This window comes from Electrophorus electricus, chromosome 10, assembly GCF_013358815.1.
Source record: "Electrophorus electricus isolate fEleEle1 chromosome 10, fEleEle1.pri, whole genome shotgun sequence".
Taxonomy (NCBI): domain Eukaryota; kingdom Metazoa; phylum Chordata; class Actinopteri; order Gymnotiformes; family Gymnotidae; genus Electrophorus; species Electrophorus electricus.
The window spans coordinates 20,595,363-20,614,259 of record NC_049544.1 but is presented as its reverse complement, the minus strand read 5'-3'; the positions used below and the strand labels follow the sequence as shown (position 1 = coordinate 20,614,259).

Sequence of the window (18,897 nt, the reverse complement as noted above, 5' to 3'; positions counted from 1 at the left end):
TTGGGTTCATGGTAAGCCTTTGCCCAAATAAAACTGGACAGAAACATACTGCATAAGGATATTTTCTGCTGTTGCATGGTTTTGTGGAAGAAACAGACCCACCCATTTTCACTTGATTATGAAAAAAATGACGAATGGCATATAGAGTGATTCAATATGGAGTTATATAAGACTGGTGAAATATCATTCTAGCCAACACAATAAACTTAAAATGCAATAGTTAGAGTAACTAGTGGCAAAAACTCTGAGCTCACCAAATAATCCGGTAAGAAGTTTGGCTATTGGCCCGGGAAGGGGCGGGTGTTTTAGCACATACCGGAAGCTAAGACAACGTACCCGGTTTCTCCTTGGATGAACTGGGTCAGAGGGACGCGGAGTGCCTTTTGAATGGTTTAAAATCGTAAACAATAAATTTAGAGGTGCACACTGAACATCGCTAACAAATAGATTGAAAATGAAACGTGATGTTCGGATACTGCTTTTGGGGGAACGTAAGTACCGCGCATCTGCAAGCAAAGTACTCAAACTGGCTAGCTAGTTAACTGGGTTAGATACCTAGATTAACTACATTAACCTAGATTAACTACATTAACCTAGATTAACTACATTAACCTAGATTAACATCTCTGTAGCTAGTAAAACTGGCTAATAGCTATGTCTAGCAGTAAGTAACTTGTCTTAACTATATTGGCATACAAACTGGCTGGCTAGCTAGCTAATTCTGTTAAAAAGACAGATTTTGTAGTAGGTCGATGCCTAAATAAATTACTTACCCTCGGTGTCTTTTAGGAACAGTTGGCAAACTAGTTATCTGTCTAGCAACTTGTTGAAAGATGTTTGCTAGCGTTAGCTAAAACACAAGATACCATGTTGCCATGTTGGCCATAGCAGTCAGAGACCAGGCGAACTTGATCACGCACTGGCTCTCTGGAGATTTGGGCTTTTATTTTAGTTTTTATGACCTACCATGGAAAAACGGGCAATTTTCATTCATAGCTAACGCTAGCTAGTTATGTTTTGTCAACGTCTTCAAAGACTGTCAAAGTTGTCATTATTTATTTCTCTGACCGTTCTTGTTCTTCGTGTATATTTTGCGTTGCTCTTTTATCCAACGGTAATGTGGACTGGTATTTTGCATATTTCGGTTATCTTATCTGTAGCCAAACCCTACCCAAACATTTTGTCTAAATTGCTTATTGGAGTAAGTAGCTACCTGGCTTGTCTCGTCAAAAACGTGATGGAGCCAGCTCACATTTCCAAGAATAAAACTTAGAAAGTGATGGAGCTAGCTAGGAATATAAAGCTTGAAAGTTTTACTGTAAACGCCGATATGGAATTGGTGGTGTTAAACGTATGAAGGTGTTGGCTAGGTAACCTACCTATCATGCTCACCAACTGACAACTAAATTATTATGATTACATATTAAATAGCTATTATTTGCTTTAATTTTTGTCAGTGCATTCAAGTCATATAGGTTACTTTACCTGTGCCATCATGGCGATGCAGGGCGACGGTGGGTTTGGACAACGTTAAATGAGTTTTCAAAATATGTTTTGCTTTTGTATCTACTGTTGCATCGCCACTCTAAATTGTAAGCTCTCATGGAAATATACAAATCACACATGATAATGTATTTAGGAACGTTACCTGTAGCACTGCAAAACTCAACGTCCACATCTAGTTTCCATCTTTCCGCATATGTCTAGGAATGTGCATGTGCTCAATCAGTGTGAGCGTCATTTCAGAGCTGGGCTGGAGGTGATTTGTCTTCACTTGCCAATCTGTGTACACTAGTGCTCTTTTGCTCCTTCCTTCCTTCACTCTCATCTTCATTTCTGCTCCTTCTGTAACAGAACGAGGGTGAGTTCAGTGTCATGCACTTGGCCCACATCCCCCTGTTCATGTCTCTGGATTAATGTGTTCATTGGGTTGTTAAGATGTCTTTGCTCTGCTTTCTCCAGCTAAGGTTGGGAAGACCTCTCTCATCATGTCCCTGGTAGGAGAGGAGTTCCCAGAGGAGGTGAGCCTTCGTTTTCTTCCACATGTGCGTTCGACTGCTTCAGACTGTGAGAATGATGCCAGGCTCTCTGTGCCACTGGGCAGGTCCCCCTGCGTGCTGAAGAGATCACCATACCTGCAGATGTCACGCCTGAGAAAGTGCCCACACACATAGTGGACTACTCTGGTAAATAAACTCATGTGTGAGAGAGTCTGATAGACCTACTGTGGTGTTGCTATTTGTAAGCATAGGTTGGTAATGTTTGGGCATGTATGTTGGGCCTGGTATTATGTTAGTGTATGTTGGTATATGTATAGGCCAGAAATGCCTTTCATATTCCTTTTGTGTGCAGAAAACGAGCAGACTGAAGAAGCACTGAAGGAAGAGATCATCAAGGTATACAGCGTCTGATCTAAGATGGAGAGCTCATTCAGGCTTTCTGGTCTCTTCCAGGGAATCTTTGTCATTGGACATGCTATTGTGTGTCTTGTAATGGTCTATCTTAATACATATCTTGTCATTGGAGCAGTGTAAACAGTAACAATTCAGTTTATTGTTATCATAACATAATATTGTCTAACAGCTGCTAACAAATAAAGAATGTGTTCTACTGTGAATTTAATAAATCAGCCAACTTTGCAGTTGTTTTTATTTGACCTCCAGTTGAAAATGTATTTTACTTCTTGTGATCTCTGACCTATCCTCCAGGCTAACGTCGTATGTGTGGTGTATGATGTAACACAAGAAGAAACCATTGACAAGGTCTTTTTTCCAGTCTGTCTGTCTGAAACTTTCTCTTGTTTCATCCTGTCACTTTTCCCCGTAATTCTTTTGATTTACACATGTGCTGTTTTTCTCATCAGATCAGGACTAAATGGATTCCCCTTGTGAACGGCGGAGCCGAGAAAGGCAGCAAGTATGTCCCTCATTCACTTGCATCTTCCCTGCAGCCTTGCCTTTCATGTTTTGTTTTGGTTTTTCATTAGGATTGTCTTTCTGTTGTTGCTATAGAATTCCCATCATCCTTGTGGGCAACAAGTCTGACCTACGTTCTGGCAGCTCTATGGAAACTATCCTGCCAATCATGAACCAGTTCTCGGAGATTGAGACCTGCGTGGAGGTAAGAACATCAGCCCAAATACTTAGATATGATTTGAATCTCCCGCTATGGAATCGTAGGGTGCAGACTTTTTCCGTGTTGTAAATAATGAAGCCTTTGTAAACATAAGCTGAGTAGCAGCTGGTCTAGAGAGGTCAGCATGAAAACCATGTGTCCATACTTAAAAGCAACAACTGTTCAGCACGACACACAAACGCAGTGCCACACAGAGCAACAAGCAAGCCTCAAATCTCGGGTTTTAGAAGCAGTTATTGGAGTAATACTTAGTCAGTTTGGCTTTGTTCCACTTATGGATGCATTTATCCTGCTTGGATGTGTGCTTGTGTATGTCTCTGCATGGGTCGGCATAGTGTGTATAAAATACAATCATTGGTGTGTTTGTTTTGAGAAAAGTCCTTCGTGAATTGTTTGCGTGTGTGTGTGCTTCGACTTGTTTCCACAGTGCTCTGCTAAGAATCTGAAGAATATTTCCGAGCTTTTCTACTATGCTCAAAAAGCTGTTCTTCACCCTACGGCACCACTCTATGACCCTGAAGACAAACAGGTAGACACACACACACACACACACACACAAACTATAGATGAAGCCCCATCCTCTCTTCTCTGGTGGGTTGTGGTGACACTGAAGTGTGTGTGTGTGTGTGTGTGTGTGTGTGTGTGTGTGTGTGTGTGTGTGTTGTAGCTGAAGCCACAGTGTGTTCGTGCCCTCAGCCGGGTTTTCACCATATCTGATCAAGACAACGATCGCATCCTCAGTGATTCCGAACTCAACAGCTTTCAGGTAAGCGCAACTTACTTGTGTATTTGCATGTCCTTTCAAGAACACTGTTTGTAAAAGTGCGTTAAATAAAAGTTAACTGGTTTCTGGAAAGTAAAGGTTTTTATTTTATTTATGTATTTACCTGTTTAATGCGAATTAAAGGAGACAGTAATGGAATTTGTAACCGAAAATCTGAATTTGGAGGTGAATTGCTCAATAATTACTACTGCTTGTGAATGTCTAATAATTCAGATTAGTTGTTTGTGTGTGATTTCCATACATGTAGAAATCTTGTTCATTAATTTTGTGTGTGGTTTTGTGTAGAAATCTTGTTTTGGGAACCCTTTAGCACCTCAGGCTCTGGAGGATGTGAAGACAGTTGTGTGGAAAAACACTAGTGACGGAGTTCAGGACAACGGCCTCACGCTTAATGGTAACACGTACACAAACGCATGCAGTCACACCAAAGGAAACTACATTGATTTACGGAACGTAATTGCTTACAATTCATGGAATTCATATGGTCATGGAAGCACACGCATTCTTACACACAGTCTTCTTGCTTTCTATGTGTGTGTGCAGGATTCCTGTTTCTGAACACGCTTTTTATTCAGAGAGGGCGGCACGAAACTACATGGGCCATTCTACGCAAGTTTGGCTATGACGACACACTCGAGCTCACAGACGACTACCTCTATCCACCGTCAGTCCAGCTTCACTGCATTAATGCTAAAGTACTGTTGTTGTTGTTGTTGTTGTTGTTTTATTTATTTAACCATTTGTGTGGTTGTGTAAATGTGCGAATGTGCACGTATCTTCAGATTACGTGTGCCTGTAGGTTGTACAACGGAGCTGACTCATCTCGGTTATCAGTTTCTCCAGAGGCTCTTTGAAAAATATGATGAGGTAATCAACGGAAACACCCAGTCTCTACAGCCAAGCGAATCAGCTGCACGGCACCCCCTTGTGGTCAACAGGGACATGACCTGTACCTGTGCTGCTTACCTGCGCTCCTGTCTCTCTTTGCCTTTTCGTACAGGATAAGGATTCTGCCCTCTCTCCAGCAGAGCTGAGGAACCTGTTTAGCGTATTTCCCTTCATGCCTTGGGGTGAATCTGTGTATCGTAGCATCTCCACCACAGAGGAAGGCTACATCTCTCAGCGTGGCTACCTCTGCCAGTGGACGTAAGCTATCCACCCACGGAGACTGGGAGATGCAACACAGTAGCCAAGCAGTTTCAGCTAAGAGCCCACCTGGGCCAGGTGTGGATTCAAGTGCCAAGACTGAGCTACAGGGCCTTAGTGCACACCTCCCTGGTCATACACACATTCAGTATACCTCTACTTACCATGTTACTACCATTCAGTTCTGGAAAGTTTGTGAGGTAGCCGGACTGAAGTGCTGTTGTGTGACATCTGAGCTAGGTGAGGCAGGTTTGCAGGCAGTTAGTAGATTTTTTGGGATTACATTGAGTATAAATAAAGCTGTGATCGGTTATGTGTAATGTGATGTCACTGAGCTTTTATTGCTTACATCTTGCAGGTTGTCGGCGTACCTGGATGTCCATAGGTGTCTCGAGTACCTGGGTTACCTTGGTTACTCTACTCTAATGGAGCAGGATTCTCAAACGTCAGCCATCACAGGTACAAATTTGCGCACTCGCATGCATGCTCACGTGTATGTGCTAGTGGGTTATTACCTTTGCTGTTGTAAAAGTCCCTCTTAGCTGTATTGATTTTTATTTTTCACATAGTGTGGTGCAAAAAGCTTTGGAAAAGACACAGTAGGGTTGATGGGATGGGTTGAAAGTATCTATTGGACTAGGGTTAGAATTTTATTTATTATAAACTTTTATTTTGGCAAATCAGTGGAACACAAAGACATCAGATTCAGCTTTAGTTCACCTTTCTAATATAGCTCCACATTCACAGAAATGCTGATATATTTAGTTTGTGAATGATAGTTCGGTCCATTTAGCTGTATCGACTTCCAGCCACTCTTATTCAAAACCTGCTGCTTCTTCTATGACTTTATAGGAGAATGCTGACTCATAATACCGCCACCCGGTGGAGCACAGTGGGTGTGCAGTATTATTTCTTCCTGTATTTCTTTAATGAGCAAATGTAAACAATAGTTATTATAGCTTAAAATTTTAAGAATTGCATTAGTCATCACAGAAAAGTAATGTTGTAACCAATTAATCATTAAGTACAACTGAGAATCACACTCAAAATCTCTCTCTCTCTCTCTCTCAGTAACCAGAGAGAAGGCATTAGACCTGGAAAGGGGGCAGACCCAACGCTCTGTGTTTCTCTGCAAGGTGATTGGTCCATGTGGGACAGGAAAGACTGCGTTCTTACAAGACTTCCTGGGCCAAAGTATAATGGTGAGCCATGCCATTATGACGGTGTGTGACCTCTGAACTTTGAAGAGACCTTTGGATTCAAGGCATGTTGACTGTCTTGGAAGAAAGGCTATATTCGACAGCTGTTGATCACACACTGGTCTGCTATCAGTCAGTCTTATCAACTCTGTCCACAAATCAACATCTCTTTATTACAGATCACGGAGTCAGACCTACACCTCACGCTAACCCTTTTGTTAGCCTGTGACACGTAACTTAAAGCTTAACAAACAAATTAAGCAAGTTATGCCAACATTTAATTTTAAACTCATCCATTTGTACTTGACTCCACAGGCTTTACATTATCAGAGGACAGTTGTTTATTCACTAGGCATGTAATGAAGAGAGTTAAACACAACAAAAATGACACAATTTAATAAAATGTTCTGCATATAGAGTAATGTGTAACTTCTGTTAATAAAGTATGTGCTTGTGTTTCTCAGGTTGACGACTGCAATTCCAGTGCTTTTTCTCTTTACACCATCAATACTGTGACCATTGCCAACCAGGAGAAATACCTCATTGTAAGTGAGACCCGTTATTCCTGCAGCCATCGAGGAGGCCTAGACAGAGATATAGGGGTGCGTTGGACCCTGCACAGGCAGAAAACATTACCCCCACTGAAAGATGTAATGGGCCCCGTCATAAAGGTGGACCTGTTCCCAGCCTTAACTGGACACGACGGGAAGGAGTGTGTTCAAACGGGTGGAGTTGATTGGTGGTGTGGTGTGGGTTTCTTTCCGTGCTGAGGGGAATCATTTAAAACTGCGGTTTATCCATCCATATCAGACTGCTGTCACTTCCTGTCTCATTTTCATGTCATTTCCTGTAGCTGGAGGAGGTTGACGTGGAAACGGAGTTCCTGAAAGCAGCAGATGCAGCTTGCGATGTTGCCTGCCTGATGTATGATGTCAGCGACCCAGACTCATTCAACTACTGTGCTAGTATATACAAGGTATAAACACACAGACACACTGTTATGGTTGGGGTTCTCCCACTGTAGACAGATGGCAACAGTGAAACTACTAGCTATATGCAACTGAGGGTTTTCTTCTTCAGTTTTAAAGGAGGTGCCTGGTAGCCTAATGTGCATACATAAACATTTCCCACTAGTGCCACCCTCAAAGTATTTACATTACAGATCTTGCTCCTCTGAACTTCTATATTTGCAGTGTACTACAAACCTGTACTATGACCACAGGGTGTCAGGGGTTTTCCTTCCTGTCATTTGCCAGCTGTATGATAATGAATGACTACCCTGAACATAGGAACGCTTGCAGTCATTTAATGGGATCGTGGAAGTATGAGGTTTACATTCATTGTCCGATGAAAACCAGAATCGCAAATTAGGCAAAATCTGACCTTTTGGTATTTAAACAGGTGACGGCTTTTCACAAGCACTCTGGCGTCCCAAAACCGAGTGCAACTGCCTAAAAGGAAATGTGAAATATCTTGATATTTCTACGGTATTCATTACATTTTATAGCCCCAGGCCACAGATGCTCCAGGCCATCGTGGTGTGTAATGAACTCTGTGTTTAAAAAAACTGCTGGAAATTGTGTGATATGTAAGGGGAGAACAGGCGTGTCAAGTCCAGTAGCGAGGAAAACGCATTATACTGGCGTTAGAATCACTCACGAACCTTTTACATTTTAAACATGCACAACTAGAGTAAACGTAAGTACTGACTCAGCAGACACAGGAGTGCTAACCAAATTATCTACATCCCACCACTGAGTGTTCTGCTATTAACTGTTCTATTTTACTGAAGTTCACTTTTAGAAATGTATATATGGAGTTTAGCTGGTGTGTGTGTGTGTGTGTGTGTGTGTGTGTGTGTGTGTGTGTGTGTGTGTGTGTGTTCCTTTGTTTGCATGCATGCATGTTCGTCTGTTGATTTACGTGTCTGTATATTTGTGTGTGCCTGTTTGTGCGTATTTGTGTGTGCACGTGCCTGTGTGTGTTGATGCATGTTTGTGTGCATGTCTTCGTGTGTGTATGCCCATACAGCAGCACTACATGGAGCGGGGCGTGCCGTGTGTAGTGGTGGCCTCCAAGGCGGACCTGAGCGAGGTGAAGCAGCACCACGGCATGAGTCCAGCTGAGTTCTGCTACAAGCACAGACTCCCGGCGCCACTGCGCTTCTCCACACTGCACTCGCACAGCAATGCGCACATCTACAACAAGCTGGTGTGTGCAGCCATGTGCCCGTAAGTACCCTGCATGTGGCTCACATAACCAGACCTGTCCTGACTGACCAGACTAAATGTTGCCTAATCTCTTACTTGAAGTTTAGTTCACTTTAATATAGACTGTTGCATTCTGAGGAGTACAAATGCATTTGTATTCTGTGTTTCCCCTAATTTGTGTCTGATGTCATTTCCTGTCTCTAGGCACCTGAATGGTTCAGATATGAGCAGCACCTCCTTCTGGCTGCGTGTGACGCTTGGTGCTGCTATGGCAACGGTCCTGGGCTTCGCTTTGTACAGAGCCTTCTACAGACACAAATAACATCCGCACGCGCCTCATAAACACTGGGTCTCCTCTTACTTCTGTTGGCTGTCATTTCCAACTCTGACTCTGTCTCTCCGACGTGCATACACACATACACACACATACAGATATACACAGTGTTTGCCTTACAATGCTAAGCAATGAGACTGAGAGTAGTAATGCAATGGACCCAACTCCCCCTTCCCCTGTTATGAATACAAGGGGAACAGATGTGGACCTCATGATGCACAGCAAAAATGCAGCTAGTGGTCACGCTGACCTTGTCATCTCTTGATCTTAATGGTTGACCCTTAACCTGTGTCACATTTCCCCAAACTTCGGTTCAGCTGAAACCCTCACACTCAGTAACAGCAAAACATGGAGACAGTGCAGAAGAGTTTGTGAATGTGTGTCCATGTATGTGTGAGTGAAAAGTGAAAGAGATTAACTTGCACCATTATGAGCAGTGGAAAATGCTGAATTGTATGGAATTATTTCGTGTGGGACCTGCCCGAGTAGACAGATGTTTATTGTATTATAGTGATGACTGACAGTGAAGGGTCCAAACACAATGCTTTCTTTCCAGAAGGTCACCGCTCAAGCACACAGGGTTTGGACCAGCTGGGTTTTTGTTGTGTGTTTTGAAAGGTTTGTTCTGTTTGATCTTTATGAGATAGAGGTCACCTTTGTGTCATATTAGCTCAGAAACATTGTGGAGAACCTCTGGGTTGTTGACTTGCACGCGCGCGCACACATATATTAAACCAGAAGTTATCACATTCTGGTAGTTGTCTATGGAGATGCAGACATGTCCACTTATGTTATTTATAATTACAGTGCGAAGCCACAGGGTGTTCTGACCCATTTTCAGTGCTGTTTTTTTCCTCCCTTTTTGGCTGCGTTTATCACTTTGAATATGATGGGTGCCTGAAACCTCAGAAACTCGCCCTAGCTGGAGGTGGTTCTGAGCCTCTACGCATCTGCAATTAAAGCGGAGACCTCCGTGCCAAGCACCACTGTGACTGTGTATGTGCACCTTCAACATCAACAGAATCCATTTCAGATTTTAGGGTTTGTGCCTATACTTTGTATGAAAACCCAACAATGAAATATATAAACTATTCAATATTGCTGTCTGGAATAAGTCTGTATAGTAATCAGCAGGTAAACTTACATGTGTGTTGGGTTACACACGTGCGCGTAAACAGTCCCACTGCAGTTCAGCCCCTGAAGTTCTCCACATCCTCATGAAATTTTTACTTGTAGTGCATCAAAGCTAGTATGTTTCAACAAAAATATTTTGTAATAAACTTTTTTCATGTGAGAATGGTCTCTTCTGATCATGTTTTTGTGCTGTAAACTTGAGACGCTGGAAGATGTTGAATATTAGATGTGGTCGTGTGACCTGATAGGAGTGGCTGATTGCTTGATGAGTGGCACCCATTGGTGTCATTTTACTTGATTTTCTTCAGTGATGTCTTCTCAGGTGCAGAGAGGCAGCGGTCCCTCTCAGATCTCCCACAATTCATTAACATTCTGGGGCCACATCACAGGAGACCTCCTTCATCTATCACAGCTTATGTTACTTAAAAACTTAACACAAGACTTAACACTTGAGACTGGACGTGTGTGCGTGTGCGCAACCCAGACCTTATGTCCAGTATGTCACTGGGCTAAAAACGTATCCAGGATTCCACGTTAATCCACTTGCCGTGTGTCTTCCCTGTTCTCTACAGCTGTAAGATATATAAGATGCATCAGGTAGTAATCAAACTTCAGACATTTACCTTGTGTTTTACTCCCCTGAACAGTCTGGCACTCGTTTGCAAATTAGACTGCAAAACATTCGCTTCATGTTAGTAGAGTTTTAAACTATCGAGTCCGTTGGAAACCATATCTTTGGCCGTGGCAAAAATGAAGTGAGCAAAAAGGAGGCCAGAATATTGATGTCTTATCAAAACCAAATTAGTACAAGTTGTACTTGTCCGGTGTTTTTCCTTGCTTACTGCATGTCCATTAAGCTGTCAAATGTTATTGGCCCGACCATATTTAGCGTGCATGTAAAAGCAGATCTGTTTTTAGGATGCACAAACTGACCATTCTGCTGAGATTAGTTTCAAGGTGTAGTTTCAAGCGTTATTTCAAAATGTTTTAAGTTAAACCAAATGTCAGCTCTCATCAAAGTAAACATATAATGACGCGTTGAGTTCTACACCCATTTATAAGAACTTGCAAATATATGAAAAAAATAGGCATTTTTATGTACTCTTGTCCTAATTTAAAAATAAATCGCTGTCATGGATCAAACGGTGTTTATAGTAATGTATAATAACCTAATGAAACTTTACTTGGTATTAAGGCTCATATTAAAGTGTAGTTAATACGAAATGTTTTTCAACATGAAATAAAGTGGAATAAGGAAATTCACTCATTAGGAACTCCGAATTTTACGAAGAGATGTTAGTGGTTGTTAATTTGTGTAATAGAATATCAGTATTCAAAATCACCGACTTGGAGGTGCGGGTAGGCTTCTACACATACCCGTCTTTACCTGGGAGTCACGTGTAAGGATGACGTGGCCAGTCAGGGACATTAAGTGTTCATTATACCAGCAGGACAGGAAACAGGACATGGTGCGCTATGGTCTGCAGTCTGCAAATCACCCCGTCCTTGTTTGTGCAGTTTCAAATCCAAACTGCCATTTGGACTACAGAATTGAAATAAAAACGACGCCTGTATTTGGAGTTTACTATATGTTGGAGTCAAGTTGAAAATAAATGCAGTATGTAAATGGAATTTACCTCTGTGTTTAATTGTTCATAAGCTCTATATATTTTAGAAAAAGAAAAATTGCAAAAGGAATGAAAGCATTTCCTTTTCTATAAGTGAAACCCATCCACACTAATGATTGGCCTTCAATCATTAAATGGGCACGCATTCAAAAAAAACTGGCTCAAACTATAAAATAAAAATATTTAACTTCTTTTGTAAAAACGAAGTGACATGTTTAGGTGTTTAAATGTATAACTTGTAATATTACCGGCATTTCAATTGGCCTCTCTAGTTTTCCACCGCAACTGAGCATTAACTAACACAACTCTAGAAACCCCAAACGTCGCCTGTTCAATGAAGTGCATTTGCGCGCCGCGCTTCCCGGAGCGTATATCCGACAATTCCGACAGGATGCGACAACGCTACTCGCCCTTGGCAAGCAGAAGATGCTGTTCTACCGTCGCTGCACCCCCGACAGCGGGAGCGCCCCCCTTGGGTGTGGTCTACAAGGACTCATCATGGCTCCGGGCGGGACTGCCGCCGTAGTAACACACCCATCAGCTCCACCGGCCGCTGGCTGCCTTGTTGCCTATGGCACCGAACGCATCCTGCCTCTCCCTCTGATGCGATCGCACGAAGAGTGAATGCAGACTAATAAATTACAGTCGTTTAGAAGATGAGAAAAAGTTTATTGTTGTACAATATAAAGGTGTTCGAACGAGTTATTACACGTAGGCTAATGTAGCTAGTTTACAACAACCTGACATAAGCATGAAACATAATAATTTGGGTTGAGACTGTAATCAAGGCTGCATCGTTCCTCGGCCCCTCTGGGAACAGGGGCTGTAGTTTACAATATACAGCACAAAGTCGATGCTCACCGTTCAGAATGTCCGACCATATACACCTTTATCTTAATTCACAGTCCTACCAAAATGATGCTGTTCCATATTGTTGTCCAGATATTATTAAAGGTCGTTCAAACCACTAAACCAACCGTTCCGAGCACAAAAATAAATAAGAATTGTTTAGCCACATAACTGCAATAATTTAAGACCCTTGTTTATTTAGTAGGATCTTACATCATATCACAGTAGTGCAAAGTGGCTGTAAAAAAGGTTGGGTTGAAGTCAGAACAAATACCATACAAAAATAATAATATACCAAAACACTTTTTTTTTCCTCCAAAAAAAGTCTATTTACAGTGCGCTCTAATTGTTTCTGATTAGTCAGTCTCAGAGTTTGGGATGAAGTTTTAAGTCCCTTCATTTCTTCTTAGCTGCTTTCTTGGCCGCTGTCTTCGGTTTGGGCTTTGCCGTTTTCACCTTCTTGGCTTTATTTGGCTTGGCTGGCTTCGCCACCTTCGCCTTCTTGGCCACTTTCTTTGCCTTTACCGGAGACTTCTTCTTCTCGGCGGCCTTCTTCACTTTCTTCTCCGCCGGTTTGCTCTTCTTTGCCTTGGCGGGGGATTTTGCCACTTTCTTGGGTTTCGGAGCCTTCTTGGGCTTGGGGACAGCTTTGACTGGTTTCTTGGCTTTGACGGCTGCTTTGGGCTTCACTGGCTTCTTCAGGTCCTCTGCCTTGGCCAGTTTGAAGGAGCCGGACGCTCCGATGCCCTTGGTGTGACGCAAGAGCCCGCTGGCCTCCAGCCTCTTCAAAGCCAGTTTGATTTGGGAGTCGGCATTTTCACCCACCTTGTAGTGACTTTTGATGTACTTCTGAATGGACTGCCGGGACGCCCCTCCGCGGCTCTTGTCAGCAACGATCGCCGCTTTAATCATGTCGGAGTATTTGGGGTGAGAGGTGACCTTCTTGGGGGATTTCGCCTTCTTGGGCTTCGCCGCGGGTGCTGCCGCTGTCTCTGCCATAGCAAATTTCTCTCGGACCTAGAGGAATGCAAAACGCCAAGTGGTCAAACTCTGCTTTAAAGAAAACCGCTGCAGAAGTCGGGAGCTCTAATCCTTTTGGCAAAAGGATTGGGCTTTTACTTTTGCCACGTCGCTTCTGAGTCTTCGCTCTTGTGCGATACAAAGTAGGAATTGCTATAACGTGTACCAAGGTGGAGAAGCGCGCTGAAAGTGTGTATATTATTCTCGTAGTGCGCCCGTAGAGTCTATGAAGCCTCCGCGCGGACGTGATTGAGAACACCAACTGCCAGCAGCTGATCGAGCAGGCTTCCATGAAATCCGCGCGGGCTAGTTTGTGTTTCTTCTTCCTCGAACTCTTGCCGAATTCGCGCAGCCCGATTCGACCTCGGCTCTTCCAACGACTGGGTCTTAGGGGGAACAGTTTAGGCTTCACGGACGAACAAACGTTTCCTCAGATATTTGTGACCGAGCAACTTTTTTTCTCTGAAAACCGACTCGAAGCTGTGTGCGCGGCGATGTATTTTGCAGAATTCCGGCAAAATTGACCCAAAACAACGGAACCAGGGATCGGAATACTGAATGCACATGAAACCCGAATCACTGCTATGGAGGACAGACCGGGTTCGGTTCATGCAAAACGCCGTTTAGGTTTTTAATCCACCGATATAGTTTGCCAACTAACACAGTCCTGCCTGTGAGTCTGCGTGACGTTGTTCAGATTATTTATTGTTAAACCTCCTATAAATTAAATGTGTGTGAATTAAAGTTGCCCCAAAATTGTTTACCATACTCAGACATTTAAAGAGCTTTCTGTAAAATTAAGGTGTGTTATTTATTTTCGCATAAAACGGTAAAAAAAGAGTATGAACAAGAGTGTACTATGCTGAATATGTCTGGGCTGCTCGGCTGCTAGGAAAGTTGCCAACAGCCAAAAGACCTGCTTTACCGAACATCGATTCCTGTTATCGTGGACAGGTTGTAGGCTTACTAGCCCCGCTGGTGTGTGTGTAATGGGGTAAATGTCTCGGGCGGGATTGACACATTGACAGCGATCAGCCGGACTGATCGTTTTACACTTGCCGGTGCTCTCACGCATTCTTTTGTTATCTGTCTACTGGCAAACGGAGCGCGGCCAAAAAGATGAAATGTACGTCATATATTTCAGCGTATGGTTTCAAAATGTTTTCCATGTTACATGAGTACTTTAGAGCAGAACTGTCACCGGCTTGTTTGTTTAATTCACATTTTTCACTGTTTGAGCCAATGAACGCCATCTTGCGTCTCAGTAAGCTTTACAATACAGTTTGCACTTCACACACGCATCCTCTGAACGCCACTTTAAAAACATCCAATAACACTGATAGTAGCCAATAAACAATAATTGATTGATGATCAATATTTTAGAGCCTAAACTTTGGTTCCGTGGCTTTTAATGTTAATTGTGAGTAGCTGTTTATTTCTTGCCTAAGTCTAGTTGAATACAGAGCAGGTATAGTCTCTTCGACTGCCTTTGATCTTAATCAAAATTATTATTAGTAGGCTATTGATAATTAATTAGCGTATGGGCACAAATGTCTCAGGTAACATTCCGATGGTGTTCAGAAATTGTTTTAGAATTGCTCCAGCACGCACACACGCAAACACAAAATCCTATTCTCATTTCACATGCCCCAAGCACTCCTTCGCGCACGCCCGCACGCACGCAACACACACACACACACACACAATCCTTTGTGTGTGTACGTGCGCGTACTAGTGGTCCAATCTTGCACGCACTACTTCGTAACGTGCGGACGTGTACTATAATGTGCAGGGAATGTTCCTGTGTTTACTGGTGTTTGTTTGTCGCTGTCTGGACCCGCATTTATTTGAAGACGAGTCTCCACCTTGCAAACTCCTCGTGGACTCCTACAACATGTTGTTTTCGCATGTCGGCGGACTCCTAGTGCTGAAAACAGCACCCTCCCTGCACGCGCTCTCCTTCCAGCCTAGCGCGCCCCCGATCAGGAGTCACCGGAACAATGGACGACGTGACTTTGGGCCTGATCCGGATAACGGAACAATGATAGCTCGATACTGTCACAAAGCGCCGCCATATTATAATTTGCAATCATTCATAATGAGCCAGAAGACCCGGAGAGAGCCGGAGAGACAGCATTTTCCAGAGCTGCATAACCAAACACAAGTAGCCCACGCTTATGAATTGCGTACACGTTTTGAGGCAGGTTTTCCTAGCTGCAGTTGTGTGATCACAAAGCTTCACACAGCTGCAGGTAGACTACGGTAGGCTACCCGCCGGTCTTGTAGGACAGCACTTTTTGTCCAGTACATACATGAGACACTGGAAGCGTGTTATATATCCACTCATACCTTTACTACTACGGTATGCCTGTTCATTCTTCTAGAAATCGACTGTGCATACGCACACGTTGGCGTGCGCGCGCACACACACACACACACACACACACACACACACACACACACACACACACACACACACACACACGACATTCGCTGCACCTGTGAGCTGTCTGTCAGATGACCCTTTTCGACAAATGCTCTTCCAGATTTAATATCTATAGGCAACGAGATATTTTTGTTGTTTATTGTAGGCTGTTATTTAGGATGTAGGTAATCGTGAAAGTCAAGAAACTGGTTAAAAATGCTGCAGGTGCTGGTATTCATAGTCTGAGGGATTTGGGTAAAAATGACAACGGCTCTGCAGAGCACAGGTGTAAAAATGTGATATTTTAAAGTTAAAGACTAAAGCCGTGCCCTTTATTTAACTACAAAGAAATCTGCATTTTCAAAAAACATGTCATAATTGCATTATAACACATTTACATTTACATACACAAATCATGTTATCAATTTATTTATTTACTTACTTACTTACTTGATTTTGTTATGTTATTTAAAACAACTGTTTAGCTGTCAGACGTATCCCGCATGATTTGTGTCCAGACAGCTGCTGAGAGGACGCCCTCAGCTCTTTGGGTCAGCTGTGATCAGTTCCGGTTCTTCAAAATATGACAGACACTATACTGTCACAAGATGGAATCATTTCATTGAGACATTAGTTTCATTAGAACCAATTTGCTTCAAATGAAATCAACCTCATCTGAACTATAGTGGTTGGTTTGTTGTACTGCATGGTCAGGTCCGGGCTCAGTTTTAAGACTTATTTCCCACATAACAAGATAAGGTTTACATTGGATTAGGATAGTCTGTATAAGGTGATTTTTCATTGACATTTCTTGTAAAACTAGGATGTATTTGTGTATCGTTTACCAGCCTCCATAAACTTTGGTTCGGCCCTGATGTTATTAGAGAATCAGTGGAACACCAAAATCCTACGATAATGTTTTGCGGTTTTTTTTTTGTTTTTTGTTTTTTTTTTTGCGTGGACATGCGTGCATGCGCGTTTGCGTACGTGCGCGTTTACCTAAACTACTCTCCAAGGGTTATAACGCGTTTTAACCAGTAGAGGGCGCCATTACTCCGAAACATAGTGATATCCTTATATATACGACCGTCTGCGTGGTAAGCAGAGGCCTTTTGAAATAAAGTAACCCAGTTTTAGTTAAGCGGAGCGTCCAGTTAAAATTAGAAACTCATGGTTAATTTTGGAGACAGATTTGAAAATGACTAGGCTCCTGCATATCTGTACTCAGGTTTTTGTCGTGTTACGTTCAACAGAGACAAAATGAATTAGGAGACATCCTTCATTTGAAGATCGTCCACTGTCCATGTGAAAATTCGTCTGACTGAAAGGATTTCAATTTTTCATAGGGTTGACCAGATGTGGCCAGGTAAAATCTTGGAGTAGCACACCAAAGCGAAAAGTCATAACTGTGTAGAGATGCTGGATGCTGTAAGACCTATTCAGCATTTTATAGGTTCTGATATTTATAATTGCTTTTTGTATCTTTTTTCCAAATCATTCTTCTTCATATTATTATTAATATGTCATTATAATAAAATATTATCACATACTTAAATTGATACTACTAATTAGTCATTAAAAGTATAGGCTGTTACAACCTAAGCTAATTTCTTTGGTTGGTTGTTTTTTTTTTACACAGCTTTAAATTATTTTATAGGTTTCCAGTAGCAGCTTACAGTTTTAAAAATTGCAGTGACAATAATGTTCTTGCAGCTAAGACTTCTGGGAAAGAATGTCAGTGCTTGGTTCTAGTTGGAGACCATTGACCCTTAGTATAAGTATAAAGGATGTGATGTTCATGCATCTCCCTAACAGAGGCACACACACACACACACACACACACACACACACACACACACACACACACACACACACACACACACACACGCACGCACAAATGCACAGACATCTTTCAAGACATTTAGAATCCATGCTTCTCTAACCCTACTTCATCTTTCCATCTCTTTGCTTTAGAGGGCTGTACAACTAAAAGTCACGTAATTTCCAGCAGGCTCCCAAATGCACATGATGAGCCTCTTCTTGTCCAGAAAATTACCAGGTCTGTATCTGCGGGTAAGACAATTTTGGCCGCAGCGCCACACCGTCCCATTGTACAAGGATATTTGATCATGGCTGTTTTAAGGAATGTAAGAAGGCTACTATCATGTCTATAGCCTCATCTATTTTATCTATTCGTGGCCTAAACTATTCTGGCCTCACATAATGTATCCATATTCACCCAGAGCTATACTCACACAGTGTAAGAAAGTCTCAGGGAAGTCTCCAGGAAGTAATGAGGTTCACGGCTGAGCTGCACAGTGAGACCTATGGCAGAGTTGTTCAGAGAAGTACTAGTTCTGTATCGAGCTTCTCGCAGGTAGCTGTCTGCATCTGTTAAAGTTTACATTTTTCAGGGCTGGCTAGAGGGCTAGTGTGAAGACATGTGCGCTCATAGCCAAAAAGTGAGAAATTATGTAAAGTATTTTGAGTTTCTGTTTTCATTATTAGCAGACAATCATGGCAAGCTGAAAAATATTAAGAGCAGCTCCAGTTCTAAAACTTCCAGTGAAGACTCCCCAGCAGAGAAAAGCCTTTAAAATGCATTGCATTTATAGGAGCTTAGTCTCATTTTTGAAATGACATTAGAAGAAATATTTATGGAAGACAAAACAAATTACAAAAATATGCTTGTCCTACATTTATTCCTTCTGTGTTCCAAAATAGTTTTTCCAAGAAAATTCCATGTAACTCCATATTTGCTTATAGACCAATTTCCCACCAAACCAATCATTAACTTTCGACCCGCTGCAGAGATTAATCTAAAGTGGTTGCAAAAACATATGTCCAAGCATTAGTCCAAAACATGCAGTGATGATTGTGTTTGCTGTGCATATTTCAGTGGTGTTTGCTGATGTGGATTTTTTATTAAGTCCTTAATGCTTGGATGTGGAAAACGTGAATTTTGGGACGACTTGGAACAATTTTCAGATTTGCCAAATATTAAAGACCATGGGTATGGTTTATTTGTGTCTT

General features: G+C 42.3%; 2 protein-coding genes across 4 annotated transcripts; one reads left to right on the top strand and one right to left on the bottom strand.

The window, feature by feature from the left end:
* The first annotated feature begins 333 nt into the window (after nucleotides 1-333).
* On the top strand, nucleotides 334-10,102 carry rhot2 (ras homolog family member T2). 3 transcript variants are annotated; one of them, XM_027024790.2, is made up of 19 exons: nucleotides 334-491; nucleotides 1,963-2,021; nucleotides 2,105-2,186; nucleotides 2,353-2,396; nucleotides 2,709-2,762; nucleotides 2,864-2,916; nucleotides 3,012-3,120; nucleotides 3,563-3,664; nucleotides 3,803-3,901; nucleotides 4,205-4,313; nucleotides 4,463-4,583; nucleotides 4,702-4,786; nucleotides 4,920-5,065; nucleotides 5,424-5,524; nucleotides 6,137-6,267; nucleotides 6,729-6,809; nucleotides 7,118-7,240; nucleotides 8,299-8,495; nucleotides 8,679-10,102. In XM_027024790.2, exons 1-19 carry the CDS (start codon nucleotides 455-457, stop codon nucleotides 8,794-8,796), a joined length of 1,851 nt encoding a protein of 616 aa, XP_026880591.2. In that variant the 5' UTR covers nucleotides 334-454; the 3' UTR covers nucleotides 8,797-10,102. The 3 variants fall into 3 exon arrangements, with proteins under 3 accessions (XP_026880591.2, XP_026880590.2, XP_026880592.2); XM_027024789.2 differs by having other exon boundaries at nucleotides 8,296-8,495; XM_027024791.2 differs by lacking the exon at nucleotides 334-491 and adding an exon at nucleotides 1,829-1,861 and having other exon boundaries at nucleotides 8,296-8,495.
* Nucleotides 10,103-12,218: 2,116 nt separating this feature from the next.
* On the bottom strand, nucleotides 12,219-13,632 carry LOC113586561 (histone H1.0-B). Its single transcript, XM_027024758.2, has 2 exons — nucleotides 13,539-13,632; nucleotides 12,219-13,436 (listed from the first exon to the last, which is right to left on the bottom strand). The coding sequence occupies exon 2, from the start codon at nucleotides 13,416-13,418 to the stop codon at nucleotides 12,816-12,818; it is 603 nt and encodes a 200-aa protein (XP_026880559.2). The 5' UTR covers nucleotides 13,419-13,436; nucleotides 13,539-13,632; the 3' UTR covers nucleotides 12,219-12,815.
* Nucleotides 13,633-18,897: the final 5,265 nt, after the last annotated feature.

Coding starts and splice junctions, on each gene's coding strand:
- LOC113586561 (XM_027024758.2), bottom strand. CDS start 13,418: ATGGCAGAGACAGCGGCAGCACCCGCGGCGAAGCCCAAGAAGGCGAAA.
- rhot2 (XM_027024789.2), top strand. CDS start 455: ATGAAACGTGATGTTCGGATACTGCTTTTGGGGGAAC. Junction 2,187..2,352: donor ACACATAGTGGACTACTCTG/GTAAATAAACTC, acceptor TTTTGTGTGCAG/AAAACGAGCAGACTGAAGAA. Junction 2,763..2,863: donor AAGAAGAAACCATTGACAAG/GTCTTTTTTCCA, acceptor TTTTCTCATCAG/ATCAGGACTAAATGGATTCC.